The 15657-nt window shown below is 36.5% G+C and overlaps 1 protein-coding gene across 1 annotated transcript in view; it reads left to right on the plus strand.

Moving 5' to 3' along the window:
• Nucleotides 1-15129, plus strand: part of ADAMTS20 (ADAM metallopeptidase with thrombospondin type 1 motif 20) — a 116084-nt gene extending 100955 nt beyond the window's left edge. Inside the window, exons 30-39 of the mRNA XM_085318544.1 lie at nucleotides 2309-2482; nucleotides 5877-6047; nucleotides 7058-7258; nucleotides 7389-7518; nucleotides 7680-7774; nucleotides 7861-7955; nucleotides 8359-8492; nucleotides 9720-9811; nucleotides 12728-12832; nucleotides 13527-15129. Of these exons, the coding sequence (XP_085174670.1) occupies nucleotides 2309-2482; nucleotides 5877-6047; nucleotides 7058-7258; nucleotides 7389-7518; nucleotides 7680-7774; nucleotides 7861-7955; nucleotides 8359-8492; nucleotides 9720-9811; nucleotides 12728-12832; nucleotides 13527-13616 (1287 nt within the window). The 3' untranslated portion in view covers nucleotides 13617-15129. The remainder of the gene's footprint in view (nucleotides 1-2308; nucleotides 2483-5876; nucleotides 6048-7057; nucleotides 7259-7388; nucleotides 7519-7679; nucleotides 7775-7860; nucleotides 7956-8358; nucleotides 8493-9719; nucleotides 9812-12727; nucleotides 12833-13526) is intronic.
• Nucleotides 15130-15657: the final 528 nt, after the last annotated feature.

The following is a 15657-nucleotide window of genomic DNA, read 5'->3' on the forward strand; positions in this document are numbered from 1 at the left end:
ACTCTCAGACTGAATAAGTTATTCCAGCAGTAAAATCATCCACTAGAATAAATAATTTCATTCTAGTGCTTTTTCATTTTAGATTGTAATTAAAAGCATTGTCCTCATGGTCTTCTTCAAAGATGTGGGATGAGGAATTTTAAAGGAACTTTCTCTGTCCCAGCATCCTGKTTTTTTTTCTTTTATTTTGAAGTTTGCCTATTCTGTGGTAAGCTATATGCAACATTTGTGGTGATGGAAACTTCATAAAAACAGAAGTGTGTATACAGACTCAATTCTGCCTGTTATACCTGTATGTAGACCCTTAGAAAGTTATCGATTAAGTTACAACTATGTCTGGAAAACAGACTCTCACCCTAGTATCTGGCATTGAGCCTTTCCCATTCAAACTCTTCTGTTTCTTAAAGGTACATGTAATCTTTGCCAGATATTATAATTTAGGAGGACTGAGTATCTAAAAAGGAAACATTGATACAGAGAAAGTGGAAGAAATGTTTCATATCGTATAGAGGTTGCTCAAAGCTTGAAATCCTGGTAAGATAAAGCTGCACTAAAGAGTGCATGGTTCTGTGTGTGCAAAGGAGTGAATATGAGAGAGAAGTGTTACTATAACTGTGATATGAATGAACTGAAGTGATTCAGTTTTACACATTGTAAAGAAGCATTTTAATTGTCTTCTGCTTCCTCTTGTGTCATTTCCATGACCATCTCTGGTACAGACATTCAAATTCACCAGTTGGCCAGGCTAAGTCAGAGACTCAGTCCATATTCCATTAATAAAAGTAATTTAACTTTTGTGCCAGGCTGGAGTCAACCTTTGGGACACATGCCAGCAGTCATACCTTTGAGCTTTGACCTTGACACTTGTGAAGAAGATGATCTCATGTCTCTCTCCTTGAGGCATGAAAATGAGGAGTCCGCCACCCCTCCTTAACTCCCTCTAATTTCCAGTGGCACTCATACTAATGAGTGATATCCATCTAGCTACTGGAATTTTTGATGTTTTAATTCAATAATCACATGTCTGTCATAAAATGCATAACTTTCTTAATACAGGAAGCCTTTAAAAAGAAGTGCTTTATGCAACTCTCTTAAATTTTAATATCTCCACTTTGTTTCATGACTGCTGGTGCTTTGGTGTTAAACCCTCTCCATCCTTTGGTGGTCTTGGACTGCTCATAGGGACCATAGTCATTTGTTTTGCCTTGTGTAGAGCAGAATCAACGCCTTTATTTTTTATCTGGCATAAATTTCAAGATTCGCACTCAAACTCCAACTCTTTGAGAAACTGAAGTGATTCACCTCCTGTCTTGAGGAGATTGATACATCTAAATTCAGACAAACGCCAGATAAATTGGTAGAATATTACACTCAGATTAAAAATCAAGAAGAAAAAACACTAACTTCCAAAGAGACACTCTATTAATGTCCCAAGCATTAAAGACTATTCCTAAGCAATAAGGACGGTCAAAGTATACATAAAGGTACAGAAACAGATATCATACAGTGTTACATCATCAAAAAGACCCAGACTTTGACCTTTCAGAGACAAAACATGCAACCCTTGCATATCACAGGAGCAGATGATGCCAGCTCAGTTACAAAATCAGTGGTGATGAAATGTAGAACGCCATTTATCAGCATTCTGCATTTTTCCACACTTGAGAGAGCAATATCTACTTTATGATTAGGTTGAGTCTTCTGGTAGGCTTTAGGACCTAATCATGCCTCTGACTGGGATAGCAATGGGCTGTCTACACTCATCTGAGCAAATCTTACCATTATAACAAGCTATCTTTTGGCCAGGAGGGAGGAAAAGAGGCATATGACAGGAAAGATTAGAACCTTTTTAAGCTCGTCCCGGTTCAAGAGGCTGCACCTTTTGTGAGATTTTTCAAGCCTGAAATACTGAGAATTCTTTCTTTCATTTCCATATTTACTTTTTAAAACAACACAATAGCCTGCTAGGCTTTAATTTAATAAAGTAATATGTAAATTTTAAATTTGTAATTGTTTGAGCTTGCAAAAACTTACACTTTTGCTTTGAGTGTGTAGTGAGTGTCTCTACTGTGAATTAAGATAAGCAGAYAGATCAATCTGAGCACTTTGGGTGCATTTCCCATAATTCCTACAGATRCTTAAATGGTAAATTTACATTTTTGTTGTATATTTATTCTGATACACTGTAAAACTACTATGTTATGGACTATGAAGTATTTAAATAATATTCTGAGAACATGTAATAATGGAAACTACCACATTGACTGTCTTATTTCACACTGACGTAAATAGTTTTGCTCAATTTTAGTGTTCTGTGTCCTGTGGAGTGGGGATTCAACAAAGAGACATCTACTGCCAGCTGAAGGGCCTGGGTCAAGTGAATGAAGCAATGTGCARTCGTGATACACGGCCCCCTAGCAAGAGGCGCTGTTGGCTGCCTGCCTGTGTGCAGTATGAGTGGTTGACAGATGAGTGGGAAGATGTAAGTAAGGCCTTTCCACTTGTAGGAAGTAGCAATATGTGACGGGACAGGTTTTCATGTTTTTTCACCTGTGGATACATTTCTGGTAGCTTTTAGATTACAGACAAACAAGTGAACGTACTGGATATTTTGAAAGTCAAGCTTGCGAAACTAAAAGAAAGTGGCAACAAATTGTGGGGGCTGCATTTTCTCCCTGTTCCTGAACTTGCTTATCTACCATTGTRGACAAAAGCTTTAGTGAAGATGTGAGCAGGTCCTTATTCATCAAACTGTGTAATTCTAATACAAAGTGCTTTTTAGATGGCATAAAATGTTTAATAAGACCTCATGGTGCAATATCATGCAAAATTCACATTTTAAAAATAGAAATACAGATGAAATGTTGGCTGGAATATTCAGTAAAAATCCCAGARATAAAATCTTTGGGCAACAGCTCTTTCAAGAACTTCTCTGTGTGAAGATTTACCAGAAGAGATAAGAAGCAAAATAAAAGATATCATCCTTCAGAAAATCTAAACACACCTTCAGGACAGAACCATTTTTTTTTCAAAGATGTAATGGCTATTTTCTATTTTATAGAAAGAAAAATGAATAGCTTTTCTATTAATATATAAATGCATACACACAAACAGAGAGAACAAGAGAGAGAGAGAATCTAAAATTGTGGTAACACCTGGAATGGTGTACAGAAGAGCCTCTCTTCTATTGTAGCATTAAATAAAAATCAAGTTTGTGCAGTTGTGGCCTCTACCTGCATTTTTTTAATTTTCTAGGGAAATTTAACTCCTGGGAATTTTAATATCAGACTCAAAACTCCAAGASGCACAAGATTTATGTTGTAAACATGAATGCTGATAATACGTAAATCACGCTTAAACAATATTCGCATGACTAGCATATTTTCCTCTGTTAAATCATATAGAGAGAAAGCTGACGATATATAAGCTTCTTCTAAGAGTTACCTTCTCATTTGTTAAAGTCAGAATTTAGAGTGAAAGTGGCTCAGAATGTACTTTTAGTTGGAATTTACATTTTCCAAGAATGAATTTTCTTTATCCATTAAACATTTGTACTTTCCAGCTGAGTATTCAGAGCTCTCCACCACAAATGCATTGTGTTTCATTGTRTCTTCTGGCTAGTCCATAACTTCTTCCATATGTTTGTTGCTTTTTGCTTGAAAWTCCTGTATTCAATTCCCTTCTCTCGTCAGATTCATATACAGCCCTGTGCATCCAGCATTAACAGTGGTTCTTCAAGAGTTTATCCRTCTGTATTCCACTCCCGGTGCAGGCTGTACTCAATACTAGAATAGTTTGCCCAGCTGTCTCTGCTCTGAGTGCTTCTTTGTCATTTCCTCACCTCATCAATCACAGCATATCAGAAAAATTTTCAAGTCTGGCATCCCTACAGCATACAGAAGGCTGGAAGGCTGGCTGTTACCAACAGCCAATGATTTCATACCAAATATTCATTCTCATATCATGTAGAAAATTGCTGCAGGAATAACATATGCAGCATAATCAGAAGTGTTCTTCTGCCTGTCCCTKTTTCCAAATGATTGGGTTGTTCGTTATGTTCCTAATATTCTGAGCTACTCCATCTCATTAAAAGATCRGATGTTTGTATAAGTTGCATCTGTCAACTATATCAATGCTCCATGCCCGGCTAAAAGTCCGTACATCTTTTTCATTCTGAGTGACTAGCTTTCTTAAGGGATTAATGCACTTATGGCTTCCATTGCTGAACCACATTCTGTCATGGATCTCAGCCTGGTTCAAAATGGGTAGGTAAGTCATCTCTCAGGTTCATTTTCATTGCTCTCTCTAATTCCCTGACATCCTCTTCATTGCCTTGCTTGTTCAAGAAAGTGGGCAAACATTTTAGACAATGTGACTGGGAAGAGTTATAAGTGCTTAATGCCTGAGTCGTGAAGCTTATGCTGAAATTTCTCCTTCAGGTCTTAGGACCTGAGTTCTGCCTAAAGCAGGTGATTTTTGTCCATTTATTCTCCTCAGAAAATCCACTGCAAAGAGTGGTGGCAKGCTGTTCCTCAGATGTAATATGACTATTGCTTTTCTACATCAATAACATGATGTCACTGACTGTTTCACCTGTTAGTTTCTTGCTCCTGTGAAGAGAATAAAAGGTTAAAGCTTTTCATTCGAAAGATTTTTCCTCTATCTCAGCTTGTTTACAGCTTTCAGGTCAAATGAGATTTGTAAGCCCACGTACACTCTGCAGCTTCTTTCAATAGTGCACTTAGTCAGGAATTTGTAGAACAGTTCCTTGGAGTTCAGTTCAGGCACTCACAGAACACGGTTCAGAGTGCTTGCTCACCAAACTGGAGATAACGAAAACTTCTCCATGAGGACAGTTCTAGCAGCAGAACAAGTTGCCCAGGGATGTTGTGCAGTCTGCATCATTTATGATTTCCAAAATCCAACAGCATAAATTTAGAGATTTTMTCTGGTAGAGCTGTTATACCATACAGTATCTGTTTTCCTTACTTCAAGTTACTGCTTTAAAATCAATAACAATAACATTTGAGCAACAAGTTTGGCCTGCATGCCAAACCTTGATTAGTCTTTAACTGACTGTTGTTGGGTCCAAATTAATGTGCAGTTAGGTTCATGCCTGTGGCTGGAGGCAACAGGTTAATACTAGACTGTAGCATTGGTGGTTGCATCTGCTGAGTCTAGAACTTGTGTATTTGAGTCTTCCTTCTCTGTCACAGCAAGGTCAAATAGACTAGTTCAAACCTGTAGAGTTGGGGATGTCTTGTTGACWTGTATTACTTAACCCTTACCTTTATTTTTGTGGATTCTGGTAACACTAGGATTCTCATTCTGTCTTGATGGAACTGTTAATCATGTTCCGTCTCATATGGCTACCATGGCAGGGAAGGTGTGAAGACACTCATGGCAGAGGCACAGGCTCAACAGATGTGGCTGCCCAAAGCTACCATTTTTTACTAATAGGCAGTTTTGTTTTCTTTTGTTTTATCAATGTAATTTCATGTGGATGCCTCCAGGAATTTTTTTCTTTTCAAAATCAAGTTATTCCTCTCACATTTCGCTGAAATCCTTTCTTCCTCTTTCCTTTTCATTCAGAAGAACTTTTTCATTCAACCTATTGCCTTGGCCTGACATTTTCACTTTCTTTTCCGTCTCAGTTCACACAGTATCATGTCATTATACACTTTTTTTTTCCCCAGCCTTTTGCAGACATCTAAGCTTGGAGAACAATGTAAAGGGTTTTGATTCTGTCCAACCCAGATAATAGATGTCATAAAAGTTGTCAGTGTTTGGGTTTTACTGGTGTGTGGCAATTGGCAAATAATTTTTTTCTGTAAATGATTAGTTTAAGTACAAAAGCTTGTTTTTCTCCTACTCAGTGCTCAACATCACACAGAAGAAAGGAAATACACCGAAAAGTTAAGTGTGTGGATGAAAAACAGATCCAAGTGGATGAAAGCTTCTGTGATCCTGCCGTAAAGCCTCCATCAACCAAAAATTGCAGGATTGCTCCCTCTAAATATGTTGTACTTACAGGAGAATTGTCACAGGTAAAGTAATTATATTGCTCACACATATTGTATATAGCTTTACACTTGAGAATATTGTATTGCTGTAGAAAGTGCATTATGTGTGGGAAGCAAAAAATACATATTTTCATTTGAAMATGTGTGCCCACCCAAACTTTCTGCACATTGAACCTTCCAGTCAATCACGATGTATTGTAGTGACTCTATTATCAGTCTTTTGTGTCCATGTTCCCTAGTTCTTGGAAGCTACTAAGCATTATGGGAAACCAAGTTATTAGAAAGAAACTGTGTTTGGTCTTAGGGAAGGCTGTGCTATAGTGAGGGATGGTAAATGATGCTAAAATGAGTGATAGGGAGAACRTGAACAGAAAAAGGCAGTGCTAGGACCTGTTTGTTCTGAGTTACAATTAAGGGTTAGTAAAATGGTGAAAGCATTACATACCAACAGGAAGATCAGGGTGACAAGTTTCCTTTTCTCTCCCTTCACTTGGTCTCCCTTTGTTGCAGCTGCCAGTATGTTTTAGACATTTTTGCCATTTTATACTGGCCATCCTCTGGTAATCCATCTAGGACCTGTGAATACCAGCTAGAAGACAGCTGCCCTTACCATGGAATTCCTTTGCTAATTCCCAGGGAAACTCTCTTGCAATCTGATCTCAGTGAAACAAGTGGAAATATTTTCCAGGATTTCAGTAGAGCGTTGGATCAATGATCCTTTGTTTCTCTCACCTGCACTATATGCATGTGCATATATGTGTGTGAGTGTGTGTGTGTGTGTACTGCAACAGAGAGGGAGGTGCTCTAGAACCTCTTTAAGCTCTGAGAATAGGATTGCATGGGACTKTCCATCTCCTTGTGTGCATAGTTATTGTAGACCTTCGGCACACTGATTAACCAATTTTGAGATGGCACATGTCAGATTACAAGCTTTTGCAGAAAGGAAGACCAGGGCAGACTTGTCTGTAATTACAGTGCTGCAGAAAGGTTAATTTTCACAGAAATAATGTCTTTGCTTGGGGATTTTATTTTAGTGTTCAAACAGCTGTGGGTTTGATTACCAGCAGAGGATCACATACTGTGTTGGAATCTATTCTAATCAGAACAAACATGCCTATGGTCTACGAACTGTAACGTATCGAGAATGCCCAGTAATGCCCTCCCCATACATTCATAAATGTAATATCAAAGGCTGTTCACAAGGAGCYACTTGGAAAGTGGGAAAGTGGACCAAAGTGAGTACAGATGTGCAAGCTGATTTTTAATTGCTGCCTCAAACATAAATGCATGCCAAGACTAATTTGCTGACATACTTRTGTAAATTATATGTTATTTTCTAAACTTTGGATTGCTATCCATATCTAGTGCTCAGTGGCTTGTGGAATGGGGGTAAAGGAAAGAATAGTAGAGTGTATGACTGAAAATGGCTTATCCAGTGACTTATGCCTGCCACGTTTAAAACCAGCTGCCAGAAAGATCTGCCATGCAGAAGAATGTAAGTAAGTGACAGCTGTAATTTACAGCTGAACTAAATGTTTTCCCAGGTTATTTATATAAGAGCTCTAAATATATCTGGAGCAAAATTATGCAGAAATAACTCTTAAAATTAAATTCTAATCATGAAATATTGATGTAATTTAATCATTCATTTTGAAGGTGAAATTCTCACCACCTGCAAAGATGTCCAGATTAAAAAAGGAATTAGAAAGGATGGTGAATACTTACTTAACATTAAAGGAAAGATGATAAAGGTACTTTTAATATGTGTGGCACATATTTTTATAAAATAGTATTTTTTAATTAAAATTTTCCTAAAAGATTSTATTTGCTCTTTCAGATTTATTGTTCAGGCATGCACTTAGAGAATCCTAAAGAATATYTGACATTGGTAAAAGGTGAAGCAGACAACTTTTCTGAAGTATATGGATTCAGGTACAAAAGTAGTTTTGCAACTTTATGAAGTGCATTTATTTCTTCCACAGTAAAAGAATTAAAAAAATTACCTTTTGGGAGAACAGGTGAATAGAAATACTTTTTCTTGACTTTACATTTTAAATTTTCAGGCATATTAACACACATGCAGAAATATGGCTACTTCCAGGCTGAATGTTTTAAGTGCGCTAACTGATTATATACATTTTCTGTCTGGACTTTAGTAGAAATGGTTTCAGTCCGCATTAATGTTTCACGTGAGCCAAGATTTATAGCTGAACTTCTTGTTCAGTAACTTGTTTAACATTCTTAGCGTGGCACAGTACAATGCAATTATTTTTCACTWCAATACTATATTATGGAAAAATGTCAAAAAGAAAACTCAATATTTGCCATTTTCTAGGTTACAGAATCCTTATGAATGTCCTTTCAATGGAAGCAGACAGCAAGACTGCGCTTGTCGAAATGACTACCCTGCAGCTGGCTTCACTGTTTTTAGCAAAATAAGATTTGATGTAGCCTCCATGCAAATTAGAAGTAAGTATTTTAGCAATTTTAGCCAATGTGAGCATTCTATTGAAATTTAAAATGATCATGATGAAATTGTCATTTCAACCCATTTATAGATCCAATTATGCCAGTTAGAGGAAAACAAAATTCTTCTGTTATCAGTTCTATTCAATTCTTCTTGAATTCCTAATTTCTTTAGCCTAATTTTTAAACCARTTCCCTTGTCAGTTTGTCCCAAGTGGTCAAGTTGTTAATCTTACAGAATTATATTTTATTCAAAGTGTGAATTATGTAACTAGTTTAATTTTTTTGGATTTTCTTCCCATTATGCCATTTCCTGTTTGATTTAAGGACTCTTTTAGTCCCTGGCATATTTTTCTTGGGAARGTCTTCATATGCTATAATAAAGTAACTTCTCAGTCCTTGGAGGACATATGAAAAAAACAGGGAAGCTTGTAGCAATTTCAAGCCCCTGTCTGAAAGTAGCAGGCCAGCCAACATCCAGCTCACATTAGAGCTATGTCCAAGTGCACATCAGTCCTTCTCCTGTCCCCATCGTAGCTCAGTGAAGAAACTAGGCGTGTAGGTTGGATTGACCTTGCAGATGAAGTCTCTAATGTTTTTTATAAATTCTTTCTGGATGCTCCCAAAGACTTCCATGAACATGRTATCTATCTCTCAATGGGATAAATTAACTCAGGAAGTATGAGAATGCCAGGGTCTGGAGCGGCACCCAGCGTTGTTCTAATTCACCTTATTCTTATTACTGGCACTAGACACCCTAAGGACAGGGTACACTCGTACCACGTAATAATTTCAGACTGTGGTGCTGTCGGTCACAAAGGTGACCCAGCRCATTTCTAATACATAGACTATGTATTCTTAATAAATGAACAAAACACAGAAGATACACAGAAAACACAGAAGATATATCCACAAACAGAGAGAAAGAAGGACATTAAAAGTTATCACATTATTCAGATTATATTCCCCTAGGTCAATATACAAGTTTGTAAATCATAAGGCAGAAAAATCCATGGATAGCTTTTTCCACATGTAGTTATGACTGAGGAAGAGTTTAGTCTGCTTCCCCATCTTTGGCATCTGGAAAGCTACCTTGAATATTGTTATTATTAATCAAAATGGACTACCTAAATCACAGTTTGGCAAAATTRTATATTCATGCTTTTTCACCTTGTTTTCACCTGTTTCTAATGCAACAGTTTCAGTGTTGAATAATTTTTTGTTTCTTAGCCACAGATTTTCTTTTTGCTCAGACTGTACTTGGGAGAGCAGTCCCATTTGCTACAGCTGGAGATTGCTACAGTGCTGCCAGATGTCCACAGGTATTTCTGATTTCTTATCCCTTCAAAGTGTGCAGTTAAGAGGAAAAAATCTATATGACTACTTGAAAGCTGTAAGATTCTAAAACAAATTTCTATTCCATCTCATCTGTGTAGTACTTTAATAAGTAATTCTTTCTTGGTCTTTTTTCTCCTGTTCCACTGTATCTCTTTTTCTATTTCTCCCACAGATTGTTTACCCCACACTTACCCCCTAGATTCCATGTATATATATCCTTCTTTCTACTGTTTTCATTATTGCTCTCCCTCCACTTTGAATTCTCCTCCAATGATCTTCCTGTGCTATGATCCTACCAAATTTTTTCTTTTTGTTGCTTTTTTCTCCTGACTTCRTATCTTTGAAGAGTCCTAGAGAAAGTTGATCCTACTAAACAGTATAGGCTGATTCATAGACACATCTATGGATGTGCCTAAATTGATATTTTAGTTTGGACTGGGTAGCACTTTTTGAGTAAATCTCCTTATTGTCCCWATTTACTGTGCTTTGCTTCACATCATGGAACAGTCTTGGAATACATGAATTGGATTCCTTTTGGATGAAACTAAATCAAAAGATGGGCTGCAGAAGGGCCTTAATGCACTTCAGCTACTCTTGAGAATGAAGTCCATGGGACTAGGGGAGAGCTAGTCCAAAGTAAAACCCCTGATCTTTGCAATGTATACTGACATCGGGCCCTCTGGTCCAACTGCTTCACTCTACAGATCTACTCATGCTGCACCATACTACTTGCTAATTCTGATATAACTTTAGTCTGAACTCATCAACCTAAATTGCCTTGATTGTTGTTGATCCCAACATTGTCGATTGGGATCTTCTAGAAGACAGCTCGTCTAATCTTACCCTGTTAGATGCCTTAAGATGAAATCAATTGCTTTTGAAGTGCGTATTTCTTTTCCCTGACTGGAAAGAGAATTAAGACCAACTAGCTCAGAATTGCATGGAGGTGAATCCCCACTGTCTATCTAACCTAGCTGCTTAAACATAATTAGACAGGCTATGTGGGAAGAGGCATTCAAAGGCAGCTAGACACCTACAGTTTTATAATTTGTGCAATCGTACAAATTGGTACACTTTAGGTACAAATGAAGTGCCTAAGCTAGGCAAACTGAACCCCTGACATGAAAGCAGTTATTCAGAGGTCCTTTCCATATTGGATACCTTCAGCCTGCAAAGTCTTTGGACTTAGCACAATACTGTATTGTATGGGGATGCAGACCCAGCCAACTGCATGTGATCTGTAACAGGACATCCTTCTGCTTAGGTATTTTTGCACCGATGTGTTACCATCTACAAGATAGGTACTGAAACTAATGCTCTTTGTCTCTGCCCAGTCGAAAGGCATCAATTCCTTCACTCTCAGTCCTTGAAATCTGTTCCTGGCCTTGAGTGTAATGCATGACAGACAGGGTCTGTTTTGCCATAATTATATTATGGCAAATTATTTTTCCATAATTATAATTGTACATATGCACTCTTTGCACATTTCATTTATTTTTACAAAATGATATCACCGTGCATGAAGTTACTGTCGGCCTGTTAATTGTGGGCACTGTTCTATACCATTTGTATGAATTTTGTCCAGATGCTTTATGTCATTAAATGAGTATATCTTCTGCTTTTTTGRCACTTGAAGAACAACCTCCCCCATCTATATGAGCTTGTGGTAGTTCATCCTGAGTGTGAGTGTTATAAACACAGCAAATCTACACAGAAATGAACACAAAACAATGTAAGGCTGAGTTTTTATGAAGGAATTTTAGTAGATCACAAGGATAAAGACTGAAGGCTTTGTTTTTTAAACACACACACACATTCATAAATGTATAAAATATATCTGACTATGACAGTGTTAGATAATAACATACAGTAGCTAGAGTACGTAATGGAGATTTTGTCTTTTCTAACACTTTGCTRTCAGGATTTAGACTATTTTAACTAGGTACGACTAGAAATCCGGGCCGCTAGTGAATTACATGGCAGGAGTTTTCAAGATTGTAGTGCTGCCTAAACTGTCGGTTAGACACCTACGTCTCTTTGTGGAGTTAGTACTTATTTCCAATGTATTGAGCTCCTGTGTGAATGTAGTTTAATGATTTTCTGTCTCTGAGATTGTTTTCTAAGGTAGTGAAGTTTGCTGCTTTTAATATATTTCGTACTCTCATATGAACTGACTCTGTTTTAAAGCTAGTTTTCAAGATGCATTTGCATAAGCAAAGATTTTAGAATCAATAGAATGATTAGAAGCAATAGAATCACTTCATTCAGTGTTTTGTGTTGCAAAGCACTCCATTTAGCAGTAAATTTACTTGTTTTAAACTCCACTTACTTTCGTGCTCAATTAAGTTACTAAGTATATTGAGATAGGGATGGGAGATGATAAGGTGGTATTTGGACAGTGTGCTTGCAAAAATTAGAGAATTAGACAGCTAAGAAATGATTTATCTGTAATTTCCAGATAGTAGTAGGTCCTGACTGTATTATGTCCAAAAAGCGCAGAAACTAAGGAAACATGTTTTTAAAGAAAAGCAGCCTCCTTCTGGCAGATATAGCATGTCTGTACTTTCTGTAAAATAAAATTAAATATGTAAAAAATAGGCTAAACTCATTTGAATCACCTGCCATCCGTYCTATATTCAGACTGGGCAAACAGATGCTGCAGATCAGCTGATCCACAGGTACTGCTAACTGCAGAATAACTTGTTTGTGTGTCTGTGTATCTTGAGTGTCCAAAAAAGGATATAATGCAGACTAACTAACCCAGTTTAGGTACTCAGCTTTGGTTAATGTCTAGATGTACCCTAAGTAATATGTGCAGATGTCCCAATATAAAGGGTTTTAGGGTTTTATCAACTCTGTTTATCAGTTCTGTTTTTTACCTTTTGTTTTTGTTTTGTTAGGGACAGTTCAGCATTAATTTGGCTGGTACAGGTCTGAGATTATCCAGTACAGTTAGGTGGATTGCTCAGGGCAACTATGCAACTGCTGACGTACACAAATCCCATGTAAGTAAATACTGTTTTTCTTTACCTGCTGTTATGGCTTGGACTATTGTACCTCCAGAGGTGCTAGTGATGACTGTCTAGTGAAAGTAATTTCTGACTCAGAATAGTACTCAAGGTCTCTGACCATCTAAGTCTTCATTCAGATGGACTGTGAGAGCTCGGACTGATAATTTACGGTTAAAGGTCTCATGGCATGTTTAATCATGCTACCCAGAAACTTATGTAGATAGACACTACCTACCTAGCCTTCTTTTACTGGTTTTAATGGGCTATTGCCATATTAATCAGGCTTATTAAAGATGTAGAAGATGATACTTAACAGTATGTAAAAACACTTAGTAAAGGATACTACTTTATTAAAGATACCTGCTACAGAGGATTCTCACAGATTACTTGCCTCCCGCTTGATTTAGTGGGAAATCAAAAGACCAGTTGAATAAGAAAAATAAAAAAACAAGAATAGTTACAAGCACCCCCAGTTTAAAAACACACAAGATAGTAAGCAAGGAACAAAAGTATAGAGTGGATAATGACAGAGGAKCTCTGTGTGCATTTATTGATTCAGTGCTATCTCTTGATTTGGTATTTCTAGGTGTGAGTTGTCAAAAGGTCTGTTGTGTGCAAACCTCAAGGAGCTCTTTGCTACTGTAACTTCAGTTACTTCTTTTGATTGTTCTTTTTGTCTAATTTCCAGGATGGTACTAAAATATATGGAAAATGTGGAGGATTTTGTGGGAAATGTATTCCTAGCACAATTATTGGTCTCCAGCTTCAAATACAGTGAGAACTCTGATGTGGTAGGAACATCAAAGCAGAAAATCCATCTTTTATGTGCAAATTACAGGTGCTGTATATATATATATTAATTCTTTCATCTTTGTAATGCTCATTATTAAGAATTCCTTCCTGTTTTCCTCAGTGTTTATTCAGGGATTTATTATCTATTTGTGGGCTAACAAGTTCATAAACCTTCAGATTTTAATGGAGAGGCAGTCATTYAATGTACAGTGTATATGAGCAAGCAAATTGCACTGAGGTTGCTACTGTGGGTAATGCCTTAAACTGTACCATAATTGTAAAACTTTACCTGCAACTAATCAGTGCAGTATTTATTAAAATTCCTACTGTACTGTTTCCCGTGATCAAATATGATGTAGAACGGAAAGAAGGTTATTGTTATATAGAGAAAACAGCTAATATTTTCAAATGCTTCCAGTTTTGTGAAACTTGTTAGGAATTATGTTCTATCAATAATTTACAACAGAAAGGTATGTAACCAGTATACTTTTTCCTGAGATAGTTTCTATAGATTTGTGTCATTCTTTTTTTTTCTCACCCCTTTCATTATTCTCTTTATGGTGCTCAAATACTAGCAGTAGTCCTGAAAAGTGTGTTCAAACCTCTGTAGTCCCTATAGCATATGTTAAACATCTGGGCTTAGTTTTGTCGTGGGTACAAGAAAAGAAAATATGGAATCAAATTGTTCAGAAATCTGATTTTAAACCTCTGCCTTTTATCCAAGTATACTGTGAAAACAGTGTATTCTGTTTACCGTACCATCTTGTATGTGATTATATGAATATATTTACTTAAACTCTTTGCATATATATTTTATTCTTTTATACTGGCCAATGGCATATTAGTAAAATCTGTAACTTGCCTCCCTTTTATAAACCAAATTTTCAGTAACTTTACTGAAAATGCTGGGCAGAGGCATCATTAGCCATCTGTGTGTTTGGTGTTCCTTTTTGACTCAGTTTAATTTTTGAATGGTTGTAAATACAGTTCTAGCATCTATTAGTTAAAATTATTTCTTCCAAAAAAGTAAATGTATGCAAGTTACACATTTTTTTTAAATGACCTTTTTGATTTGTGGTTTTGTATTACTTTACAGCCCAGAACTATAGCAGTAAATGCAGAATAAAGACAATGTGTTCAGGGCCAACTCTCAGGTATTCAAAATGAGATTTTCTACATGCTTAATAACATATATTATGTACCAGATAATTATACATACTTTTTCTGACAGTATGCATTCTGTACACCAAACACCAGTAAAACTCATAGGTCAAATGGCAGCTATTTTCTCTTTTTACCCACAAAGAGTTAACCATGAATTACAAATACATATTAATTAAAAGAAATACTGTACCATGTAAGTGTAAGCAGCTACTTTTTAGATAACACATATAGGTAATTATTTTGTGATCTCTGCATCAGAAATGTATTTTTGCACTATGTGCCTTATATTAGCTGTAAACATTAATACGAATATAAAACATTATTTTCCTATAAATGTTTACATATATAATTAAAATCCTGTAATTTATAAAGTATTTATATAATAAATATGCTTGTGTGAATGGTACTTGAATACTTTTGCATTTTTTTAATATTGATGGCTTACAACATAAAATGCTGCAAAAAAAATTCATTCTTAGTATCTTTTGATCAAAATATACACAGACATGTGCTGAAATAACTGCCACACAACCAGGTTATATTTATACAGATATTTTTCCTGGAAGTAATTCCTTCCTAAGGGATGCAAACTCKTATGTCTATGTGCTGTTTCCAGCTCTCACCACACAATGTTCATCACATTTTTGGGGGGCTTCCCTGTAAAACATTCACTGAAAAAATCTAGATTAGTTCATCCTCCTCCCTTTGTTAAACTCATATCAATTCATTTATGGCATGGTTCCTCAAAAGCTGCTTTGGCAAAAGGTGAAATGYAACCTACCTACTTCCACAGGAGGATCATTTTCATGTTGGTCCTGAAAAACTGGYGAGGGAGCATTCAGCTCTTCAGCTACAGAGTAACT

The sequence above is a fragment of the Rhea americana genome, unplaced genomic scaffold (genome assembly GCF_003343005.1).
Source record: "Rhea americana isolate MKP2758 unplaced genomic scaffold, rheAme1 scaffold_54, whole genome shotgun sequence".
NCBI lineage: Eukaryota > Metazoa > Chordata > Aves > Rheiformes > Rheidae > Rhea > Rhea americana.